Raw genomic sequence first — 24,879 nt, 5'->3', positions numbered from 1 at the left:
GTTAAGGCCAGCTGGGTGATCAAATGAGTATTTAAAAATTAAAGAAATGTGAAAAAAAAATAATAAAGTAAAACATACTAGAAAATATAAGTATATGGTATAACAATGAACAAAAGATTGCCAGCAAACACAAGAAAGGATGCTCAAAATCACTAATCATTAGAGAAATGCAAATCAAAACTACAATGAGGTATCACCTCACACCGGTCAGAATGGCCATCATCAAAAAGTCTACAGTCCCTGGTCTGATTCCGTCCTGCGTGACTGTTCCTTCGAACAGTAGTCTTTTATCTCCGTCCACTTTCTCTCCCACCGAAGTGCGTGCCACCAACCCATGGAAGATTCGATGGACATGGACATGAGCCCCCTGAGGCCCCAGAACTATCTTTTCGGTTGTGAACTAAAGGCCGACAAAGATTATCACTTTAAGGTGGATGATGATGAAAATGAGCACCAGTTATCTTTAAGAACGGTCAGTTTAGGGGCTGGTGCAAAGGATGAATTGCACATTGTCGAAGCAGAGGCAATGAATTATGAAGGCAGTCCAATTAAAGTAACACTGGCAACTTTGAAAATGTCTGTGCAGCCAACGGTTTCCCTTGGGGGCTTTGAAATAACACCACCTGTGGTCTTACGGTTGAAGTGTGGTTCAGGGCCTGTGCATATTAGCGGACAGCACTTAGTAGCTGTGGAGGAAGATGCAGAGTCAGAAGATGAAGAGGAGGAGGATGTGAAGCTCCTAAGTATATCTGGAAAGCGTTCTGCCCCTGGAAGTGGTAGCAAGATTCCACAGAAAAAAGTAAAACTTGCTGCTGATGAAGATGAAGATGATGATGATGATGACGACGACGATGATGAAGATGATGATGATGATGACTTTGATGATGAGGAAGCTGAAGAAAAAGCTCCAGTAAAGAAATCTGTACGAGATACTCCAGCCAAAAATGCACAAAAATCAAACCAGAATGGAAAAGACTCAAAACCATCAACACCAAGATCAAAAGGTCAAGAATCCTTCAAAAAACAGGAAAAAACTCCTAAAACACCGAAAGGACCTAGCTCTGTAGAAGACATTAAAGCAAAAATGCAAGCAAGTATAGAAAAAGGTGGTTCTCTTCCCAAAGTGGAAGCCAAATTCATCAATTATGTGAAGAATTGTTTCCGGATGACTGACCAGAAGGCTATTCAAGATCTCTGGCAGTGGAGGAAGTCTCTTTAAGAAAATAGTTTAAACAGTTTGTTAAAATTTTCCGTCTTATTTCATTTCTGTAACAGTTGATATCTGGCTGTCCTTTTTATAATGCAGAGTGAGAACTTTCCCTACCGTGTCTGATAAATGTTGTCCAGGTTCCATTGCCAAGAATGTGTTGTCCAAAATGCCTGTTTAGTTTTTAAAGATGGAACTCCACCCTTTGCTTGGTTTTAAGTATGTATGGAATGTTATGATAGGACATAGTAGTAGTGGTGGTCAGACAAATGGAAATGGTGGGGAGACAAAAATATACATGTGAAATAAACTCAGTATTTTAATACAGTAAAAAAAAAAAAAAGTCTACAAACAATAAATGCTGGAGAGGGTGTGGAGAAAAGGGAACCCTCTTGCACTGCTGGTGGGAATGTAAATTGATACAGCCACTATGGAGAAGAGTATGGAGGTTCCTTAAAAAACTAAAAATAGAACTACCATACACCCAGTGATCCCACTACTGGGCACATACCTTGAGAAAACCATAATTCAAAAAGAGTCATGTACCACAATGTTCACTGCAGCTCTATTTACAATAGCCAGGACATGTAAGCAACCTAAGAGTCCAATGACAGAAGAACGGATAAAGAAGATATGGCACATATACACAATGGAATATTACTCAGCCATAAAAGGAAACAAAATTGCGTTATTTGTCGTGAGGTGGATGGACCTAGAGTCTGTCAAACAGAGTGAAGTAAGTCAGAAAGAGAAAAACAAATACCATAAGCTAACACATATATATGGAATCTAAAAAAAAAGAAAAAAAATGGTTCTGAAGAACCTAGGGGCAGGACAGGAATAAAGACGCAGACGTAGAGAATGGACTCAAGGACATGGGGAGGGGTAAGGGTAAGCTAGGAAGAAGTGAGAGAGTGGCATGGACATATATACACTACCAAATGTAAAACAGATAGCTAGTGGGAAGCAGCTGCATAGCACAGGGAGATCAGCTCGGTGCTTTGTGCCCACCTAGAGGGGTGGGATAGGGAGGGTGGGAAGGAGACACAAGAGGGAGGGTATATGGGGATATATGTGTATGTATGTATAGCTGTTTTACTTTGTTATAAAGCAGAAACTAACACACTATTGTAAAGCAATTATATTCCAATAAAGACGTTAAAAAAAAAATGAACAAAAGAGATCAGATAGGGATTTAAAAAATAATATCCTACTAAGATTTTTTTTTTAATTTTTAATTTTTGGCTGTGTTGGGTCTTCATTGCCATGCATGGGCTTTTTCTAGTTGCGGTGCGCAGGCTTCTCGTTGCGGTGGCTTCTCTTGTTGCAGAGCATGGGCTCTAGGCACACAGGCTTCAGTAGTTGCAGCACGCGTGCTCGGCAGTTGCAGCACATGGGCTTCAGTAGTTGCGGCGTGCAGGCTCAGTAGTTGTGGTGCACGGGCTTAGTTGCTCCGCAGCATGTGGGATCTTCCTGGACCAGGGATCAAACCTGGATTCCCTGTATTGGCAGGTGGATTCCGAAGTGCCACCAGGGAAGTCCCCTTACTAAGTATTTACTCCTCCTCCCTATAATGCTACCAAGTCAATCTTTCCTTTTTTTCATTTCATTTTTTAAAGTTCCATACAGTAAACTTGACTTTTCCCCCTTTCAGTGTACAGCTCTAGGAAAAATTTAACATGTGTAGATCTGTGTTACCACCATCACCACAGTGGTGACCAACTTCATCACCCCAAAAAACTCCTTTGCTGCTTTCCCTTTACAGTTCTGGCAACCACTGATCTGTTCTAAAAGGCAACCTGTAGTATAGTTTTTGTTTTTTTGTTTTTTTTTTTGTGGTACGCGGGCCTTTCACTGTTGTGGCCTCTCCCGTTGCGGAGCACAGGCTCTGGACGCGCAGGCTCAGCGGCCATGGCTCATGGGCCCAGCCACTCCGCGGCATGCGGGATCCTCCCAGACCGGGGCACAAACCTGTGTTCCCTGCATCGGCAGGTGGACTCCCAACCACTGCGCCACCAGGGAAGCCCCTGTAGTATAGTCTTATATTAACTTTTATTAAATAATTTTGTATTTTTTTATTCATTTATTTTTTGGCTGCGTTGGGTCATTGTTGCTGCGTGTGGGCTTTCTCTATTTGCGGCGCACGGGCTCTAGGCGTGCAGGCTTCAGTAGTTGTGGCACAAGGGCTCAGTAGTTGTGGCTCATGGGCTCTAGAGTGCAGGCTCAGTAGTCGTGGCACACAAACTTGCTCCACGTCATGTGGAATCTTCCCGGACCAGGGCTCAAACCTGTGTCCTCTGCATTGGCAGGCAGATTCTTAACCACTGTGCCACCAGGGAAGCTCCAAAGTTTCTATTTTTAAAAGCAGGATAAGATAGCCTAATAAAGTGATTCTCTAAATCATTTTATAGTTTTATAAAATTTGATATAGCTGCAAAACATTTAAAAGAAAAACATCAAAGGGGAAGTATATAAAATATATGCATCTTTAATTTACTTCAGGGTTATTTTTTACTTGGGAAAATAAACTCTCTGGTTTTCTCAAATACGGAGAATATTTTATTTAGGATTTCACTAAATTTTTAATGTTGTAAAGGCTTTTGAATGAATTAGTAAGAAGTATGACTTTAAAATAATTTTTAATTATAACTTTGAGTTCAAGGACAAAAATCAAATGAAATTAATTCAAGTACATCTAAAATAGGTACTTGGCTAAACATACTTTAATAAACACTTAAGATTCACTGCTATTTCACATATCTCCCACAAAGAATCAGTATCAAGAAGATATTTTTTTAAGTTGTAGGCTCAGGTTTTCATGCAATGAATACTAGTTAGCAATAAAAGGAACAAAGTACTGATCCACTTAACACAGAGGGGTGGATCTCAACAATATATATGAAAGAGTATATACTGTGTGATTCTGTTTATATGAAGTTTTGGAACAGGCAAATTTAATCTACAGTGATAGAAATCAGATCAGTCACTGTCTAACGGTGTGAAACTGACTACAAAGAGTCATGAGAAGCTTTCTGAGGTGAATGGACTGCTCTACATCTTGACTGTGGTAATGGTTATGTGGATGTACACAACATTTGTCAAAATCCATCACACCGTTCACTTAAATGTGTGCATTTTACTTACATAAGCAATACCTCGATAAAGTTGATTTTCAGAAAATTACAGACTCTAAAGTTAAATCTCCTTCAGTCTAAATTAATATAGATTTATTGTATTTAATTTACTGGGTTCATGAACTAATTGATAATGATATCAAATATCTGACACATGGTACTAAGAGTATTGTAAAGAAAAAAAAATATGAAACAGGTAAGCCATTCACTTAAAAGTTCCTTTGACTGCAAAAATTTTCTAGTTCTCCTCATTACTGAAGAGTACTTTTCATAACTTACTATTTATAAAATTTGAGCAAAAGCTAAATACTGAGTGTCAAGGTGTTCTTAATGCTTATAAAAAGTATCATGATTTACTCACACGATAATCTTTTAAAGAGTGCAGCCATCTGGTCAGGTTTGTCAAAGCTGGTCCTCATTTGTGTTAGCACATCAACATTTTCCACCACAAGTTTCTAAAGAAAGGAAAAGGAAGATCCTAGGTCAGGCATAGACCTCCTTATGTTGATGAGATAAGAACATGCTTGGAAATTACAATCTAGCAAGTAGGAAAAATAATACATGAAATCTAGATGCTCTATGCTATGTTTCTGTTATTGTTTTCATAAAAGAATTTTAAAATTATTTACATAAAATTAATGTTTTCCTTCAGTTTGCAAATTCAAGAAGGGAGGAGTTCAGGAAAAAGCAATAAAGATAAGTAGTAGTATAAAGGATTATCTTCTGCTTAGACACAGAACAGCACCAATAATAAAAAGCAGACACTGAAGTGGATATAGAGAGCAATAAATTCCAACTAAAACGAAAAGAACTTGCTAAAGTTAAAGCTGGCTAAAGATAGCCTAGAGTTCATCATTGGATATATATATATAATCAGAGGGAGAAAAACTTGTAGGGGTATGGTACCACTTCACAGAGAACAGAGCAATGTTTCCTAGCACAAAAAGGAAATGTCAACTATCTACCTCCTCTTTCAGGGATCACTGAGAAAAGGGAAGAGAAGAGAGGGAAGAGAGTGAAGGATAGCTAATTAAGAAAAGTATAACTCATTAAACAATGCTTTTCTTAAAAGGAGTACTGGAAAAGTAATTTCATTTAAAAGTTATAACTCAAACAAATATAATCAATTTTATTCTGGCAGAGATAGTGGGTATATGTATTTGGAAAGCCTGGATATCTCAATTCAGCAGGTCTGGGTGTGGAGATGTATGTAGCAAGCATATTGTTGAAGTGCCATAGTGGTTGTGTTACAAGCCAAAGGCTGATGACAACTGATTTAAGGGGAGCATGAAAAACTCCATGGAAAATCTATAAAAGTAATTTTTCCCATACTAGTATGAATTTTGCTTATGTTCCACTTGAGATCATTTCTGTTTATGCTCTCATTCAGATGTTCAGCTCCAGTAACATTTATTTGCTAAATTCAACCTCTACAGTGTCTAATTAGACTACCTGCTCTCTCTGAGGCCTATTCAATACTTGTCCCATCAATCAGTATACACTCAAATATATGCCCAACCTTGACTGTGCTCACGCACCTTGAACATAATATCATGTATCAGTGAATCAAAGACAGCAATGAATATTAAATGCACCATTATCTAATGTGCCATTAAGAAAAAAACTCCGGCTTCCCTGGTGGCGCAGTGGTTAAGAATCTGCCTGCCAATGCAGGGGACATGGTCTGGGAAGATCCCACATGCCACGGAGCAACTAAGCCAGTGCACCACAACTACTGAGCCTGCACTCTAGAGCCCGCGAGCCACAACTACTGAGCCTGCGTGTCACAACTACTGAAGCCCGCATGCTGCAACTACTGAAGCCCACGCACATAGAGCCTGTACTCCGCAACAAGAGAAACTACCGCAATGAGAAGCCCACGCACCGCGATGAAGAGTAGCCCCCGCTCGCCGCAACTAGAGAAAAAGACCCAATGTAGCCAAAAATAAATAAATTAAAAAAAAACCTCTACCAATTAAACTGACACAATGTTTTCTAATCATATGACTATAAGACATGTATAATTTCAGAAATGCTAATATAGGATAATTGTTTTAGAATCAATAAATTATTGTATATATTTATTTATTTATTTATTATTTTTATTTTTTTTTTTTGCGGTACGCGGGCCTCTCACTGTTGTGGCCTCTCCCGTTGCGGAGCACAGGCTCCGGACACGCACGCTCAGCGGCCGTGGCTCACGGGCCCAGCCGCTCCGCGGCATGTGGGATCTTCCCGGACCGGGGCACGAACCCGTGTCCCCTGCATCGGCAGGCGGACTCTCAACCACTGCGCCACCAGGGAAGCCCTGTATATATTTAATAGTAAGATTCTGTAATCATTTTTAAGCTCCTCTACTAGGCAATTTACAAACAATCCCATTTACCCTCATCCAAATGAGGGAGGTGACAGTCCAATTTCACAACTGAGAAAACTAAGGCTCAGAGAAGTTAGATAACTTACCCAAAGTTATAGATATTAAACAGTGGAATTTGGAATTTAAATTCAGGTATGCCTGATTTTAAAATCCATGCTCTTAATCCCCAAAGAAATGGTTGTTAATCTTCAGTGTGCATCAGAATGATCTGGAGGACTTGTTGGGTTCTAGCTCCACAGGTTCTGATTTAGCAGATCTTAGGTAGAACGAAAACTTGTGCATTTTTATTAAGATCCAAGTGGCAAGGCTGCCACTGCTATCTGGGGACCATGGTTTAAGAACGATTACCCCGAATTATTTGTTTGCACATTACTCTTAAAAAAAAGTTAACGATGTCTCCTCTTAAAAGTATAGTTTATATAAATTTCTTTTCTCCCTCGATTGCACCCTGAAACAGAGCTTTCTATACATTTAAAGCCATTGATTAATATCTCTGACAAATGGCCCAAAAGCTGTAACTAGGAATTATAACTAAATGGTTTGGAACAAACTGAGACTAATCAAGTGAAAAGAATCAAGACTACTAAAAAAAATGTTGGTTTTCTGTTAGAAAGTGTTAAATTCTTGGCACAATTCATATTTAAATTTCTTACTTCATCCTTCTAGGACTCTGAAGAACTAGAAGAACTGAAAGAACTGGCAAGACTCGAAGAAGTTGACTCGATGGGCACAACTCCAAATGAAACACCCCAAGAATTTTAGTAGGAATGGAGACACTGGTTGTTTTCTTCTCCAGAAAGTAATAAACACGTTTTATCATTAGTACATGTGCATAGTGTTGACTATGTCTGACACACGATTTACTCACAACCATTAAGTATAAAGAAGCTTTCCTTTTTTTTAATTGGCCCACAAATTTACTCTGAAATAAAAAAGGTCCTCAGCTAAAACAGGAACTGAAACAATCAATTAAGGTAATCTTTAAGATAAAAAGAAGATGCAGCCACATAATATTTAGTTTATGTCAGTTTAGATTAAATATAAAAAAAAAATAGAGAAAATTAAAAGCTAAGATGTTACAGAACTATCTTAAAAATATTATAATTCCCCCCAAAACACTGTATTCACTAATTTCATAAAGATTAAAATGCTATTTCGGCATCATCATGCTCTAATATGGAGAGTGTGAGTTACAATCTTTTCTGAGGGATATTTGACAATATCAGAAAAAAATGATCCACTTTCAGAAATTTGTCGTATAGAAATGTTCAAACAAGTATGTGGACTACATGCTGGCTAAATGTAGAGAACTCTATATCTATGTCTAAACTCTGCTTCTTCCAGAAATACACTGAAGTGATAGGAAAAAAATAAAAAGGCATAAATCTTTGGTAACAAAGGAGATAAAAGAAGAATGAGAGACACCAACAAAATTCTAGAAGATGAAAACCGGAGCAAAGAATAAGTGGAGATGAGAAATTTGAGCAGTTAAGTTCCTGTAGGGGAGATACTATGCAGAAGGCACGCTAATGGAAGCCTCAGGGCCTAGGTAGGACTCAGAAATTGTAGGCAGTGGCATAGAAAGGAAGACTTGGGCTTGATAACAAGAGGGTTATTACATGTCTGTAAGGGGGAGGGGGTCGTTACACACCCAACTTCTCACCGTCTTAAGAAGTGATGCTGACAAGGAGGACTCTACATTCAGGAACATCAGGAACAGAAGGTGGCCAGAGAGAAAGGGAGAACGACCTAAGAATCATGATAGCCAGCCAGATGTATTAGACCTCCTCCCTCCTCCCTCCCTTAATCTCCAACGGACTTCCACTCTTCAGCTGGAGGTGACTGCATGTGAAAAATTATTTGCAGGAATCATTTGAATCCTAGGATTAAGATACCTTTCTCCAGAGAGGATTTTTATTAGCGTCTGCCAAGCACCTTGGGGCACTACTAATCTAGGACCGCTTTTAATCCACATTCAAGACTTGAGATTCAAAACAAAAAGAGTAACACAGACAGGGCTGGAAATTCTGGGGGGACGGGGGTGTGTGTGAATCATTTCCAGTTCACTGTTACCCTGAAGGTATAACTCTTTGGGGTATCTATGTAAAGAGGGTGAAAGGGAATTTAAGCAGAATTCCTTTCCACTCCCACTCTGGGCAGTCTTTGGGTTTTGATTATGGAGCCCCTTGCTCCACAAGACCACCAAGACTCAGCTGAATCTTAACAAATGTTACTTCTGGATCAGCGAATGTCCTCACATCAGCACAGTGGCTTCCAGTGCTTTCCTTGATTTTAGCCTAGAAATAAACACCTCACTGACCTTTTAGCTCTTTTTTAGAAAATGTTTTCTTTATATACATATATATATTTGTATATATACATTTCAAAAAAGTTGTCCTTAAGGGAAAAGTTGATCTAAATAACCTAGCCTACCAGTATTGGAAGCAGCAATCTGTATGTTATTTTACTTCTGTAATTTCATAAATTTGATTATTCTAAGGAAAGTAATTTTATAGGACACTGAAAAATGCAAAGCAATTAGAATCAGCACTGAAAGACAAGTACTTTTGGAGATTTATCTCAATGAGATATAAAACACACTGAACTTGTCTATATGAAACACCATTATATTATGATCATAAGATTTCTTATGGAATAAATTATAAGAATACACATTGAAGTATGCCTCAGTACACAGAGGCTGAGAATACAAAGTCATAAATAACACCTCCAGTTCTTAATAATATACAAGTAGTTAAATTCAGAGGGACTTCCCTGGTGGCTCAGTGGTTAAGAATCCACTTGCCAATGCAGGGGACATGGGTTCGATCCCTGGTCGGGAAAGATCCCACATGCCACGGAGCAACTAAGCCCGCGAGCCACAGCTACTGAAGCCCACGTGCCTAGAACCCATACTCCACAATAAGAGAAGTCACCACAATGAGAAGCCTGTGCACTGCAACAAAGAGTAGCCCGTGCACTGCAACAAAGAGTAGCCTGTGCACTGCAATGAAGAGTAGCCCCCGCTCGCCACAACTAGAGAAAGCCCACGTGTAGCAACGAAGATCCAACGCAGCCAAAATAAATAAATTAATTAATTAAAAAATATAATAAATTCAGAGAAATCTGAATTACAATTTGGGATTGTTAAGAAGGATCTCTAAGAAAACCACTGTAAAGCACTGTGCAATTCCAGAAAACTAAATCCTCAGGACTAGCTTTGTTTTGCAGAAATCTAAATGATAATGGGCACAATGCTAGAAATGTAAAGCTTTCATATTTACGGTTGACCACATGAAGAAGACGTCTGAAAAATACTCAACTAAATCAGGATTTAGTGTTTGAGAAGCAAAAAAATAAAAATAAAAAGCCCCTAAATACCAAAACATAATTATGTGATTTTCTAAAAGTCTTACAACTAACATTAAATCATTAATAAAATAGGCAAGTTTTTATGAAGGTAAAAAGAAAAGTTAAGGAAAATCACATAGATTACTAAAATCAAAAGTTTTAGAGAAAAAAATGTTTTAGTATCCTAAACCATCTTGGTTTTGGGGTATACTACATTTAATGAGAAACCCAAGCTAATTCACACCCACGTATCTCCAAAGATAATAAATCTAAGCTCTTACACAAAAAGTTTCTCTTGTCTAGCTTTTTAACTCAGGTTTAATATTACCAAATATTTGAAAAAGAATCCAGCCAAGAAATAACACTCGTGAGTCAGAAAACTCATAGTATTAAAAAAGAAGTCAACACTATACTATTATGACATCAACTTTAAATTAAATTTTAATATCTGAGAAAGAAAATATGGTCATTCCAAGATACAAAAGAGAAATGTTAAAACACAAGCTCCTTCCATTTCTTTTAAAGAATAGGAATGTATTTGATAACATTGATACTTAAGGACATAGCTAAGACAGTTAAGTTTATAAAAGGATTACTGAAAGACTATGACAAAATCTGAACTAAAAAAATATCCAGAAATAATGAACAATATCTAACAAGATAAATTATTAAAGGAACAAAAATAAAGGTCTAAAAAACGAAATCACACAAAATACAAGATGTAGAAAGCCTGGTTCAAGTCTGTATATGAAAACAAAAGGGGAGGGGGACAGGGGAAAGGAGGAAAGGAGAAGGAGGAAGGGGGAAGGGAAAAAAAGGTACCTGATTCCAAGTTGAAAACAGGATGGTATAGCTATGTAAAGTGCTGATGCTATCTTAAACTGTATCAGTAAGTATGGTGTCCAGGGTAAGTAGGTGCACCCTCACTACTCAGATCTCTAGCTGATGTTTATTCTCAGCTCAGGGCACCAGCCTCTAAAAGTGACACCAATAAGATAGAATTTGTAATAGAAGAGAGTGAGACTAAATATGAATATACTTCACCTAGGGAAGAGAAATACCAACAAAAGTTTCTAAATATGTGAAGGGTCATGTTGTTAGAGGTAGTCTCTACCTCTTGATGTAAGAATGAGGACCAATCAAAAATTACTACTTAGATATTAACATAACTAGAGATATGCAGTAATTGATAAGACTGCCTCATTTTCAACAAGACCAAATCATCCACCCAGAAAAATGTATATTCCGGCATCAGATAAGGGTGGGTTAGCTGACTGCTAAGATCTCTTGCATTTCTCGAGACAGTGTAGTAGGGTACTAGTATAAACTCTGGAGCCAGATAGACTATATAGATTCAAATTAAGTTTCACCACTTATTAGCATGTGAGCCTGGACAAGTTACTTAATCTTTCTTGGTCTTACTTTTCTAATTTGTAAAATAGGGACAATAGCAGTTTTAAGAATTTAAAGGAGTTAATAAAAAATATATAAAGAGCTTAGAAAAGTCCTAGAACAAAGTAAAGAGTAAGGAAAGCTACCTGTTTTTATTTTTGAATCCAACAGATATTTACCAAGCACTACTATGTGCTGGACACTAATTTAGCACCAAGGTTTTTTTTTTAAATTAATTAATTAACTAATTAATTAATTTTTGGCTGTGTTGGGGCTTCGTTTCTGTGTGAGGGCTTTCTCTAGTTGTGGCAAGCAGGGGCCACTCTTCATCATGGTGCGCGGGCCTCTCACTATCACGGCCTCTCTTGTTGCGGAGCACAGGCTCCAGACGCACAGGCTCAGTAGTTGTGGCTCACGGGCCTAGTTTTTCCATGGCATGTAGGATCTTCCCAGACCAGGGCTCGAACCCGTGTCCCCTGCATTGTCAGGTAGATTCGCAACCACTGCACCACCAGGGAAGCCCTAGCACTAAGGTTTTAAGAGAGTTTATAATTGAGTTTTTATTCTAGTGAGTGACATAAGATGCATGACATGAAAGGTCACAAGTAAAATACAAATAAAGCTGGATAAAAAGAATAAAAAGTAATGGTTGCGATTTTTAAAAGTGTGTTCAAGGATGGATATTTTGATAATTGAAAATACATGAATGTTATGAGAAGACAAGCTGAGACAGTATCTTAGTGAAGAGTATTTTGAGATGACACAATAGCAAGTAGGCCAGCCAGGATGGAGGAGTGTAAAAGGTGAGAAAAAGTGGAAGGCCAGATCCTCTAGGGGCCTTGCAGCACTGTTAAGGATACCAGATACCTTGAATTCTCATAGATATGAATAGACTAGTTTTTATTATCACATCATAGTACTCAACCCACCACATTAAATGGCAAAGAAGCATTAAAAATACAAACAGTTCTAGAAGAATCTGCTTATTCAGTCTGAAATAAAAAATAGTTGGCAAAAGCTAAATTACTGGACCATAATTCTTCTATTATTTCATACTGAAAAGAACACAAGAAATTAAAGATGAGAAATTTGTTCCCTGAGGCTTCTAGGCTTGCTGCTCATATTCTTGAAATGTTTTAAAGCTAAAATCAATAAAGACTATATTACCTTAAGTTCAGCAACTTGTGACGAAATATGCCACATAAGGCTTTCACTTAGGAACTTCATACCATATGGGCCTAGCAGTTCTGATAACGACCTCATTTCTGAAAGGAAATGCAATTTTATACTTTGACAGAGCAAATATTTTAAGAAACAAATTATTAATGGAAAACCCGAAGAAAAGTCAGTAGAATAAATAAGAACACAAATGCAAAGCTAAGTCTAAGATACAATGTATGATTATCCATATAATTGAATAAAAATAGTCACAAAAGAATCAAGCTTTCTTCATTCTCTAAAACATGTCAGAGTATTATTCACCTGATATGTCAGAATATTCCTCTGCGTTAAATGTTAATTCATTTTCCGTAGGTAAGTTCACAAATGCTTTCATTGCAGGGAAATAAGCTATATGACCATTGCTGACTTGTCTTAACAAAGTTTCCAGATACCTAAGGCGAAAAGTAAATTTACAAATGGAGAAATTAATTCAAAATTTATTATGGTATACATTACTGCATATAATTTTAAAGTTGACTAATAACATGAATGAGCAATTATCCATTAAAAAAAAAAAACTTTCAGAAGGCATTCATTACAAAGAAACTTTATATCACTCCAAATTTCTAAATACGTTCCTTACCAATTTGTGTACAGACTTGTAATGGTTGGCTCTCCATGACTGTCTAAATGTTGTGTTTGTTGAAGAAGCACATTATTAAATACTCTTGTAATATCAATTTGCACATAGTTTTCTATTGACTGGAGTACAGTCATGTATGCTCTTACACTTGTCAGAAGCTCTGACGGTTTTGCAATTTCCTGTGTGGCTTGATTATACATAGTCATTCCAACAATAGACCTGGGGGGGAGGGTAAAAAAAAATTAAAAAGTTCTAATTGTTGTATCTATATAAACAGGCCATTCAATCTACTGATCTCTAATATTAAATAGGCAATGAAATTTTAAATACACTTTGTTACAAGTTCATGAAATTACTACTATGTTTATCTTCCAAAGAAACAACTTTAAAAAAGAATATACACCTAAAAGGTATAATGAAATGGGAATGCAAGTGATTAAAAAAAATACTAAGGGCATCAGTAATAAAAATTATTTAAGAATAAAGAGGTTTAAAAAATTCCTTTAACACGATATGCTGTCTCCAGCAAGTACAGTGGACTATTTAGTCCATAGCCTGAATTCCTTTGGCACTGTTATGTGCCAGTAGTTTTTTAGGCTTTATATATATTACCTACAATCTTCATATTTAATAACCCTACTATGCAGTTATCACCACCATTGCATAGAGGGAGAAAAAAAAACAACTAAGGTGCAGAATTCAAGTAAACTGCTCAAGGTCACTTTGTTTGGAAGTGGTGGGTCTAGGATTTGACCCCACACCTGCCTGACTTAGGGCTACCTCTCAACAAAATGCATGACAATCAAAGCATGGCAACAACAAAAGCTTTATTGTACAATAATCTCTCACACCACATAAAACACAGATCTGTTTGGTTTATACCCCAAGAAACTGTATAAGCCTAAAAGGAAACAAATGTTGAAAATACTTTCCTAAACTATCTTTTCCCACATTAGCCACCTTCTTTAAAACTCCCTGAGCATTAGATTTACAAAGATCTTAGACTTGTATTTGTAAGGATGAATCCATAAAGACACCAGACAAACCCCATCACTAGTATCAGTCCCAGAAGAACAACTCAAGACAAAAACTGCTATCCTTGTACACAGCCCCTAAGTCCTAAGACTGTGCTCAAGTGATCAGCAAAAATCAACAAACTAATACTCACAAGCTATTTGTCCTGGCATAAAAATCTTTCCCAGGTAAACAAGTTTATATAGCCTTGCCTTGATCCTGATCACTAAGTAGATGTTTGGTAAAAAGAACATCTGCTTCTCCGTGGATTAACGGACCAGACTGTTTACAGAAGGAAAACAAGGGAGTTGTAAACTGAATCCTACCTTCCACCCACCACTCCCTACCCCACCCAGTTGAGAGCAATAAATACCAGAAGGCATAATGTCCCTTTGGTCTAAATACTGGAGCAGTCTGGGTTTCACTTTCAGGATGCCTACCTTACTAAAGAAGAGCAAAAGATAGTCTTTGCTCAACACTGGACTCTTCTCAGCTGATGACTTAACACTCCATTTACTGCCTATTTAAATATTCTACTTTGTTCTATAATTGTCGAAGCTCTAAGCTTTATACCGTTTCATTACTACTCATAGTACTTAACAAACACAATGTTATGTATATGGCACAAACACTTGTTAGTGACTACAACCTTTTGCTAAAGTTTTTGAAAAACCTTTGGCAAAATCTTGTTTCATAAATTGCCTTAAGGCCTTCAAGAAAAACATGTTGAATCAATATTTTCTTTAATAAATAAGTGTGTAATTTTAGAAAAAGGCTGAAGCAATGTTTACAAAATTAAAAGATTTCTGACTTGTTACATAAAATATCATTGCAAGAAACATATATATAACTTATAAAATTAGAATCGAGCACCTCAAGAGTCTAGAATTCTACTGGCATAACAGCATACGTTGGAATTCACAAGACTTAAGTGTTCATCTAGTCCTGAGGTTTTCACACATTTGACTGTGATCCACTATAAGATATGTATCTAGCATCACAACACAGTACACACATACATAAACAGTTTCATGAAGCAGTATTTCTACTTACTACATGCAATGCACTGATTTTTTTCCTATTTCTTCTTCCTTCTTTACTTCCCTCCCTCTTCTTTCTTCCTTTAAATATTGACTACAACCTTCTAAACTGATTTCATGATCCTACTGGGTTGCCACCTGTCCGCTGAAGTACACTGATTTGCTCTAATCTTCTCCCTTTTTCTTACAAGGAAGTTAAGACTCACAGAGATTAACTGGCTTGTCCAGTGTTACAACTAGTTAATAAATATGGGATAAGAATCTGGATAATTTAAGTAATTCCCAGTTCACTATTCTTTATACTTCCCAGTTCATTATTTTTTATACTACCGTTTCTACTAATTTATATATTATTTATATACCATTTCTACTAATGCTTTCCCTCATAAAAGTAAACATTGCATAAATATGAAGAATAAATATAACAAACTCATTAACTAAACCAACAAACAAAAACAGTTTATACTCTTTCTTACTTAGTAAAGCGGATTTCCAGATGAGAAGTCAAATATTCTCGTGGGGTAAAGGTATGTTCCCAAACCACCATGTTTGGTACATAATTTATAGAGAAACACAACTCAGAAAGTGCAGTGTGCAGTTTATCAAGGCTGAAAAAATATTATTAAACAGTAAATTAAAAATTTTTTTTAGCATTTCATCACAGCAATACAAAATTAATTTTATAAACATATCAGACTTTATTTGGGAATAATAACTGCAAAATCGATTTTTTCTCTCTTAAGATCTGAACTGACAAGTTCAAAATCTCTAAGGGTATCACTAACCTTTGAGAGCAATTTTCTAAAGACAGCATCTTTCATTTGTTTCTTCATTCAGATGATGACTATACTGACTTAATATATAAGAAAGAGCTTATTCTGCACTCATAAAGAATTATTTCCAACTCCTGCTGTATTTTCTGTTCTGGAGGAAGAAAGCTGTCTACAAAATGGCCAATAGCTTGCTCAACACAGGAAGCAAGGAAGTAGGAAATTTACTTTAAACAAAAAATACTCACCTAGTATTGCTCATCTATACCTCCCCTACAAACAAACAAACAGCACTGAATGCTATCTAGTCTAATATACCCATTAAAAAAAAAGGACATCAAGTATTTTCTAATATATGACAAGATGCCAAAATAGTGTCAGACATCTGACTTTAAATAAACTGAAAATTATAGACTGCTTATAGTATACCCCCCCAAATTTTTAGACAGATTCTTGGCCTTCAATATTCAACATATAAAGACAAATGACATCTATTTCATGTATTTTCTTCAAAAATCCAAAATATGTATTTTGAGATGAAATAAGCACTTACTGGCTAATCAAGTTCAAAAAGGTCAAAAAAATTAACAACTGGGAAATGAAGAATTTACAATTACCAGCATTTCCTCAGTACTAATGCCATACAAAAAATGAAAAAAAACTCCTCTACCTGTAACAAAAAGATACAATAATAGTGGATGGCTTACTTGGTCACTACCAGCCTGTTTTTCCTCATGCTCTCAACTCCTGGTTTTTCCCTCTCAGGTTCCCCTTTCTTACCAGTCTGTTTTTTTGACTTCTTATTCACTGCTTGACTGATGGTTTTGGCACAATGCTTGGGCAGCAACTAAATTTAAAAAGAAATGAAATCATACAAACCAGTTACTTTGAAAACATTAACTACTGAAACAAACCTTAGCTAAATCCAGACTATGTGGCAAATATCATGCTAGCACTAAAAAGAGAGGTAATAGGTGAGATGTAGAGTTTACCTAGCCAGCTTGGAGAGCCCACTCAGCTTGGTGAAAAACAGAAACAGGTAAATCTTGTGTGAAGAAACACTTCATAGAGGTAGTTATATCAAAGCTACAGTTAAAGGACAAGTTAAAAAATACCAGGCAAATGAGGAATAAGAAAGAACATTTTACTGAAAGGAAAATGGCCTATGAAGACCAAGACTATGATAGGACATGATGTGTTCAGAATCTAGTTAGAATGACTAGGTAGTGGAGTATAAAGTACAGGCTAGAGTGGTTTGAGCTACCTTAGGAAGGGACTTGAATGCCAAGCTAGAAGCTTAATTTTAAACTGTAATCCTAAGGACAGAGGGAATTTTTAAAAAACCTAATAATGGAGTTTCACAACATGAGGTAATGAGATTTACTGATAGTGTGAGAATAAAATTAAAAAATGGAAAAGAACTAGCTAAGAGATCATTTTCTTGCCTTCCTACACAATTTTCCTATCTGTAAGGGAACATTTAAATTATCACCTGGTCACTAAGAGTACACTGTTCCGTGCAAATATCAGTGATGAGATTTCTAGCTTGTTTGGCCATTTCATCGAGGAACATATTACATAAGGAAAGACTGCGATCTCCAATATGATGTCTCTGTTAAAGCAAAATAGTAACAACAACAATAATAAAAATTATAAGAAAGTAGTTTGAATTAAAACACTTTTTAAATAAACATGGAAAATAAGGTTCAAGTCTATTCTACAATAAGGAGTGAGGATGGGAGATGTTATAGATTTCTTTTATCTCTTTTAACAACTAACCTACCATACTGTATTTGCACACAACCGACATAAAGTAAGTACCTGGTGATTATACAATTATGATTGCAAGGAATCTGAAAGGATCAGTGTCTTCCTTAACATGAAAAACTATTAATTTTCAAATTCCAATGTCCTATATCCAGTTCTTAAATACTAGAATATCAAACACACAATACGAAAGATCAGACTTAAGAGTTATGTTTTCTGATCTCACCTGATTATATACAAAAATCTTGAAAACACAGAATTTTGTAGTGTATAAACAGAAATGTTAAAATATTTAAATAAAATCATTAGGTATCAACTCAGTAAAACAAACAAATGCACAAGGCATTCAACTCTCTAAAATCAAACTCCCCATCCCAGAAGAGAAAAAAAAGGCTGACCACAAATGCATTTTCTGAACACAACAGGGGGAAAAAGAACATTATATCTAATGTTTGGGAGATTATATACGTATATGTAGATACATACACTCACTCAAATCAATCTATCTCTAGCTACAGAATTCTGTATCATTTTAGTTTTGGTGGGCGTTTCAACAGTTTAATGGGTTTTTCTTATCAATGGTAACTGGAATGTTGAGTATATAATGCTGTACAACTTTGCACTATACATTTGCAATACTTACAAAGAGACAGCTTTTTAAAAAAATTTTATTGGAGTATAGTTGATTTAAAATGTTGTGTTAGTTTCTGGAGACAGATTTATAAGTTTTCCTTCCCTGATCTTCCATAATTATATAACAAACATATGCAGACATTACAAACATTATTTCTATGCTGAAATAAATATAAGATAATATAAAAGAATATAAAAATACTTAAACATGTAAAATAACTGTTCCTAGATGTACCATGCTACCTTATAATGTATTTTAAATGCCCTTTAAAACTTGAATAGGAAGCAAAACCTAAAGGGATCTACAGACCAGATACAATTAAATAATGGTTCACTTTATTTAAGGAAAAATTTCAAATTATAAACATTTGCGTTTTATTTAACCAAATTCTGACTCCTGAAAGATAAAACATATCCCTTGCTATCCCTTCTTCCTGAAAAAAAGAACTCTGAACCAGCATTGCTTCAAACTTACTAGACTAACTTATTTAAAATACAGATCTGATTTCACTACTTCTCTTCAATGGCTCAAAAATGCTAAGAGTGGAAGGAAAACAACTAAGATTTCTTAACTCTGGCTCTGTGCTGAGAACAGAGGATAATGGCAGAAGCAAAGAGACCACTTAGGAGACAATAACAATCAACCAGGCAAAAGATGATGTGGCTTGTTCAAGGGTGAGAAGAGGCAGGAGTTTGAATATCTATATATACATATATAAAGGCAGAGCTCAAAACAGAAAGGCTCCAAGTTGGGGTGGATGTGGAAAATCAATAATTCTATTCTGGACATGTTACACTTCAGATGGCTAAAAATACCTAAGTTGCAGCAGGATATAGAGAAAATCTAACTCGAAGGGAAAGGTGTGGGCTGCAGATATAGATTTAGGAGACATTAGCATATGGAAGATTTTTAAACAATGAAACTGGAAACTGGAAAAGATGAGTGAACTACTCTACTGGATGGTACAGTTATAGCAACATGATAATTAGTTTCTCATTAGTACTGGCTACCATTATCTGGGAATCCTGCTGACCCAGGAGGGTGTGAATTTCAAATCTAGTTCAAAAGGTACCATCTTTCTTCAAATTCACTGTAAGTACTACAGCTTAAACTAAAGCCTCAGCATTAAGAAGTTGTTCTAGAGGCCTTTTCTATAATCTTTCTGATCTAAATGAGATGAATGGCTAAAACTAAAATAACAAAGCAAGACTGCACTGAGAACTATTAACTGTGCACACCAACTTACTCTATCCTCACCCTTAGGTGAATTCCCTCATCACCCTTAAGTGAATTCCCTCAATGTTCCCAGAGTGCCCCATGTATATTTCTACCACAACACAGATCATCAGATCACGGATTTGTCTAGGGTAAAGACTGTGTCTTTGCATCCTTTCAATCACAGGTTTAAGAAGGCACAGCTGGAATATAACAGGCTTTAACAAGTTTGCTAAATGAAAAACAGAATAGTACCACTTACTAGCTATATGAATATAGGGAGAAAAAAACCATCAGTCCACCAGAAATTATCAGTAGTTCTGACTATGCTGTTACTTTGTTGTAATAATCAAATGCAACAAAAGATGAGAAATGCTGTATAAATTTTATGGTTCTACATAAATATAAACACACTATTAATTACCTGTTGTAATTATTTGGTAAGAATTGAGTCTTACCCCATTAAGGAACCGTAACTTTACCAACAAAATGAGGTAGAAACGTTAAAATAAATGATACAGGTTAGATGATGATAGATAAAATAATGATGAAAGTGCTATGAAAATATGGTTAAGGAGGGACAAATTTTAACTGGAGGAATGCTGAAAATCTTTTTGGAGGAGGTGGATTCAAGCTGATCACTGAAGAAAAAGTAAGAGTACGACAGGTAGAGGTGTAGTGAAATGAATTTTATGTATGAGGAAAAAGCCTCTAAGATGCCAAAAAGTAGACTAGTAAATGAGTACAGTTTACCTAAGGTGGGATAGTTACAGTAGGGAGTGGAAAGTAGAAGACTGTGAGTATATAGTGGATAAACAAAATGTGATATATACATACAATGGATTATTATCATTCATAAAATGAAAGTTCTGATATATCTATAACACGGATGAGCCTTGAAACAGTATGTTAAACGAAACAGGCCAGACACAAAGGGACAAACATTGTATGATTCCACTTATATGAACTCTCTAGAAGAGGCAAATTCATAGACAGAAAGCAGACTGGAGTATACCATTCCAATGGAATGCTGAAGGATGGGGAGTTATTGCTTAAAGGTATACAGAGTCTCTGGTTGGGGTGATGAAAGTTTTAGAAATGAACAGTGGTGAGGTTGCACAACACTGTAAAAGTAATTAATGTCACTGAACTATACATTTTAAAATACTTAAAATTACATTTTTATGTTTATATATATATATTTTTTTTCTTAAAGACATAAAACAAAAGAAAAAAAAGAATGGGGGTAGAGATCAAATTGTTGAGGATTTTAAATGCCTAAGAAATTTTTACTTTCTCCATATGCAATGGAGAACCACTGATGGTTCTTTAAGAAGGAAAGAGGCACTCTGGTGGCTTTGTGTTAGTCTTTAAGGCAGATATTGAAGGAAGAAAAATTATTTAGCAGTATAGATGAAAAACACTGAAAAGCTGAACTACAATATACCATACAAATAAAATGAAGAGGACTTGATGGGTAATTAATGGGAAGGATGATGGTGAGGAAAAAGTGACAATGTATCTTAGGTGTCACAATTGGGGGAAAAAATCTTTTAATTGTAAAAAATCTACAAATCTATTAAAATTGGTGGTATTATATCCTCACAGGTATTAATCCTAAAAGCACTCCCTAATAAACTTCCTGCAGGCTAATTTCTGTCTGAGCCTGCTTCCAATGGAATGCTGAAAAACAATCTACAACAGATACTACCTAATGCTTAAAGATAATAATAATGCTGCTATTTGTAAGGTTTTTTTTGACAAGTTCTGCAGCTCTAGGTAAAGGGATTCAACACTAAGTTAAACTATTTTTTAAAATACTATTTAATTTTAATATATATTCTTACCATACTCACAAAGTGATATTTCTTCTTGAAAGATTAGAAGAAATACTGAGTACATTTTTGATAGATACTTGGTATCTGTAAAACTTGAGTAGTTCAATTACTCAGTAACTGTGTGTGCCTGTATGTGAATATATTACAAATACCAGCAAATCTGGATTTTGCTTACTGTATCTATTATATTGACGAGTCAGTGAAATTCCTCTTTGAAATGTTTATGTTTAGTCAGTAATCTCTCCAATTTTCAAGTCTTTTCAATGAGCGTTTCAGAGGAAAACTAAGCATTCAAAAATCAATCACTATATAACTTTACCATAAATATTAATACATGACTCACTATTTTAATAAAGGTAATTCCAAGTGACTTTATATGTTCTTACAACCATGTATGTATATTTATCTGATTATTCAGATATATATTATGTCTATATCATATATCTATTCAAGCATTCTTCTGATTCTGCACAGAGATGCATTAGTGGGCAGCTAGATTAGATAATTAGGACTTTGTGAGTCTTTGTGAACATTCGGTCAGCTTTATGTTTGGAGTAGTTTTTTCTGCATACCATATAAATCACAATACTACTCTGAAATTACCTCTTCTGGACACAGTTCATGTGTGCAACTCATAAAATGAGTGCAAAGTAGTGGGAATGCAATTGAGTATCTTGACTGAGAGGGTAACTCCAAACATTGTTGAAACATCTTCTCAAAAGCACGACTATAAAAACTATAAGGAAACAAAAATTAGAATCACAATTTTTATAGTTAAAATTAAAATTTTATGAAACAGTACCTTATAATTAATTTAATTTGATTCAAGTGAGTAAAAATTACCAACTGTAGCATTTATTCTCTTAGGAAAAGAAAAGTTATTTTTCCAAAGAGTTATCTCTTACACACCAATAATCATTTCAGAGTAATAAAAATATTATTTATACAACATTAACACATTTTTAAATAAAAAAATTAAAGAGAAGATAAACCATATCTATGGCATATGAATATATGACATTCAAATCTTACATCATCAAATTTTATCAAAGCTAAGTCACTATCAATTTTAAGAAACACCATTATTTTATGTACCACTAAGAAAGAAAAACATTGTCAATTAAACAATGACACACCATCAATTTTAAATTACTTCCGGATTTAAGAGATGTTAAATCTAAAAGAATGTGAGGTGATAAAATATAGTACATCTTGGAATAATGAAGACAAACAGAAGTCGTACACATGTCTTTATCTTGGATATGACAAAGTAAGACTGTGGTTAAGAGAAAATATGGATAAAAATTAATTAAATGACTGAAAATTTGCAAATTTTAAACATTATTCAAAGTGCCTTTATTTCCAAGAAAGAGAAGAGGAATTTCTGATTGCTGTATCCTTCTTTTGCAATAGGAACCTTTCTGTAGCTCAAAAACACCTAAACGTAAAATGTTCCATTTTCTTTCCAAGGTAGCCTTTGGGTCAGACAATAGGATAGGGTTCCAAATAATCCTTAAAATTCTTACAAACTTGTTATGTGATAACTGTGTTTCATGACTTGCATTAAGAGATCCCTATGTCTTCCCCACCTGGCGATTTGGATTTCTTCTGTAACACTGCTAATTAAAGCCATACTACAAACTGCAAAAATCAGTGTAGATTGGTTTTTTCCCCAAAAAATAAAAGCAACGAGACACTTTTCATAATGATCTCTATTCAATACAAAGAAACTACTATCACTATCCACTGAGACTATCTCAGCATTTTAGAATTAAAGGGATCTACTAGACTATTCCCATCAGCTTCCCTAAAGGAAAAAAGGTCAGGAAGCAGAAACAGAGTTGTTATTGTACAGCTCTGGTGTAAGAATACTTAAGTTTGAGTCCTGACACCACTGTCTATTAATTTTATTACAATCAAGCTCACTTATTCATTTAGATATTTATTAAGTACCTACTACATTAGACATTAAGGAAACAAAAACATGACCTTCTTCAAGAACTATATTATGGGGCTTCCCTGGTGGCGCAGTGGTTAAGAATCCGCCTGCCAATGCTGCGGACACGGGTTCAAGCCCTGGTCTGGGAGGATCCCACATGCTGTGGAGCAACTAAGCCCATGCGCCACAACTACTGAGCCCGTGTGTCACAACTACTGAAGCCCGCGCACCTAGAGCACATGCTCCGTAACGAGAGAAGCCACCGCAATGGAAAGCCCACGCACCATAACGAGGAGTAGCCCCTGCTTGCCCCAACTAGAGAAAGCCCACGCACAGCAACAAAGACCCAATGCAGCCAAAAATAAATAAATAAATTTTAAAAAGAACCATATTATGTGGGGGAGAAGAAGAGTTGTAAAGTACTAAGTATAACAAAAGAGCTATATGATAGAAGCAAAGGAGAGTGGAGCACAATGGAGGGAATAGTCACCACATCATCATAATATAAATGTCTAACTTAATACTGCAGAGTGAAATTATGTGCTATTTAATTTCCAATGTTTGCTCTATTTAACTCTGACCCAAAACTTTTTTCCTTTAGTCTAATGACACAATCTGAAGTGACTGTTTTCACCTCCTCAAAGAAAGTGTAAAAAATAAATTCACATCAGTAAGAGTTGCTCTTATAGAGAAAAATAGATATAAAATCCCAACTTGGTAAACTTCATTTTATTGGCAAGTTGTCCACTATTCCATTTATTCTTAAGAGTCTATTACTGAACTGTATTAAGCACCACACTAACATAAATAATCAAGAAATATACCTTTGGATAATAAAAATGTCAAATTCTGATTTAAAGAAAATTACAACATACCAAAATATGGAGAGATCTGATGTTTCCACCAACATTTCCACCAGGGAATCTACCATTTTTGTGTGAAAAATTATTGTATTCATCATCTTTCCAAGTTCTCTGTGATCTGAAAGACTAAGTGAAGCCTTAGAGACACTAGTATATGCCTGTAAAAGTAAAGCAAAAAACAAAAGTAGTTTAGGTAATGACTTTAGGTATAGACCAAGTCTACAGGGGGGAAAGAAAAAAGAAAAACACCCACTACTGAAAAATACTTAAAGTTTATTATGAGCAACATCACCTTTTAAAAATTGTCTACAGTGACCCAAACTTGAAATTCCTATCAAGAATTTCTTTAAATAAACTGAAATACTGTCCATAAAACAGAATCTAATACATGGGTCATTCATCTTGAATGCCCAAAATAAGTGAAGTTACAACATCAAAAGTATAAAACAATGAATTGTCACAGTGTCCCTACCAAAAGAGGTTTTCAATCTATTTCAAGAGAAAACATATACAGGAAACAATAAGATGAAAGTA

General features: G+C 35.6%; 1 protein-coding gene and 1 pseudogene across 1 annotated transcript in view; one reads left to right on the top strand and one right to left on the bottom strand.

Moving 5' to 3' along the window:
• Positions 1–24,879, bottom strand: part of NCKAP1 (NCK associated protein 1) — a 104,911-nt gene that overhangs the window by 11,768 nt on the left and 68,264 nt on the right. The window contains exons 16-24 of the mRNA XM_019931564.3: positions 24,358–24,503; positions 22,147–22,279; positions 17,582–17,701; positions 16,797–16,936; positions 15,796–15,927; positions 13,266–13,484; positions 12,944–13,074; positions 12,629–12,726; positions 4,703–4,796 (exon numbers count right to left, since the gene is read on the bottom strand). Coding sequence (XP_019787123.1) covers positions 4,703–4,796; positions 12,629–12,726; positions 12,944–13,074; positions 13,266–13,484; positions 15,796–15,927; positions 16,797–16,936; positions 17,582–17,701; positions 22,147–22,279; positions 24,358–24,503 — 1,213 coding nt within the window. The remainder of the gene's footprint in view (positions 1–4,702; positions 4,797–12,628; positions 12,727–12,943; positions 13,075–13,265; positions 13,485–15,795; positions 15,928–16,796; positions 16,937–17,581; positions 17,702–22,146; positions 22,280–24,357; positions 24,504–24,879) is intronic.
• LOC109549347 (nucleophosmin pseudogene) lies at positions 262–1,522 on the top strand (annotated as a pseudogene).

The sequence above is a fragment of the Tursiops truncatus genome, chromosome 7, assembly GCF_011762595.2.
Source record: "Tursiops truncatus isolate mTurTru1 chromosome 7, mTurTru1.mat.Y, whole genome shotgun sequence".
Classification (NCBI taxonomy): Eukaryota; Metazoa; Chordata; class Mammalia; order Artiodactyla; family Delphinidae; genus Tursiops; species Tursiops truncatus.
This window is presented reverse-complemented; position numbering and strand designations above follow the sequence as displayed.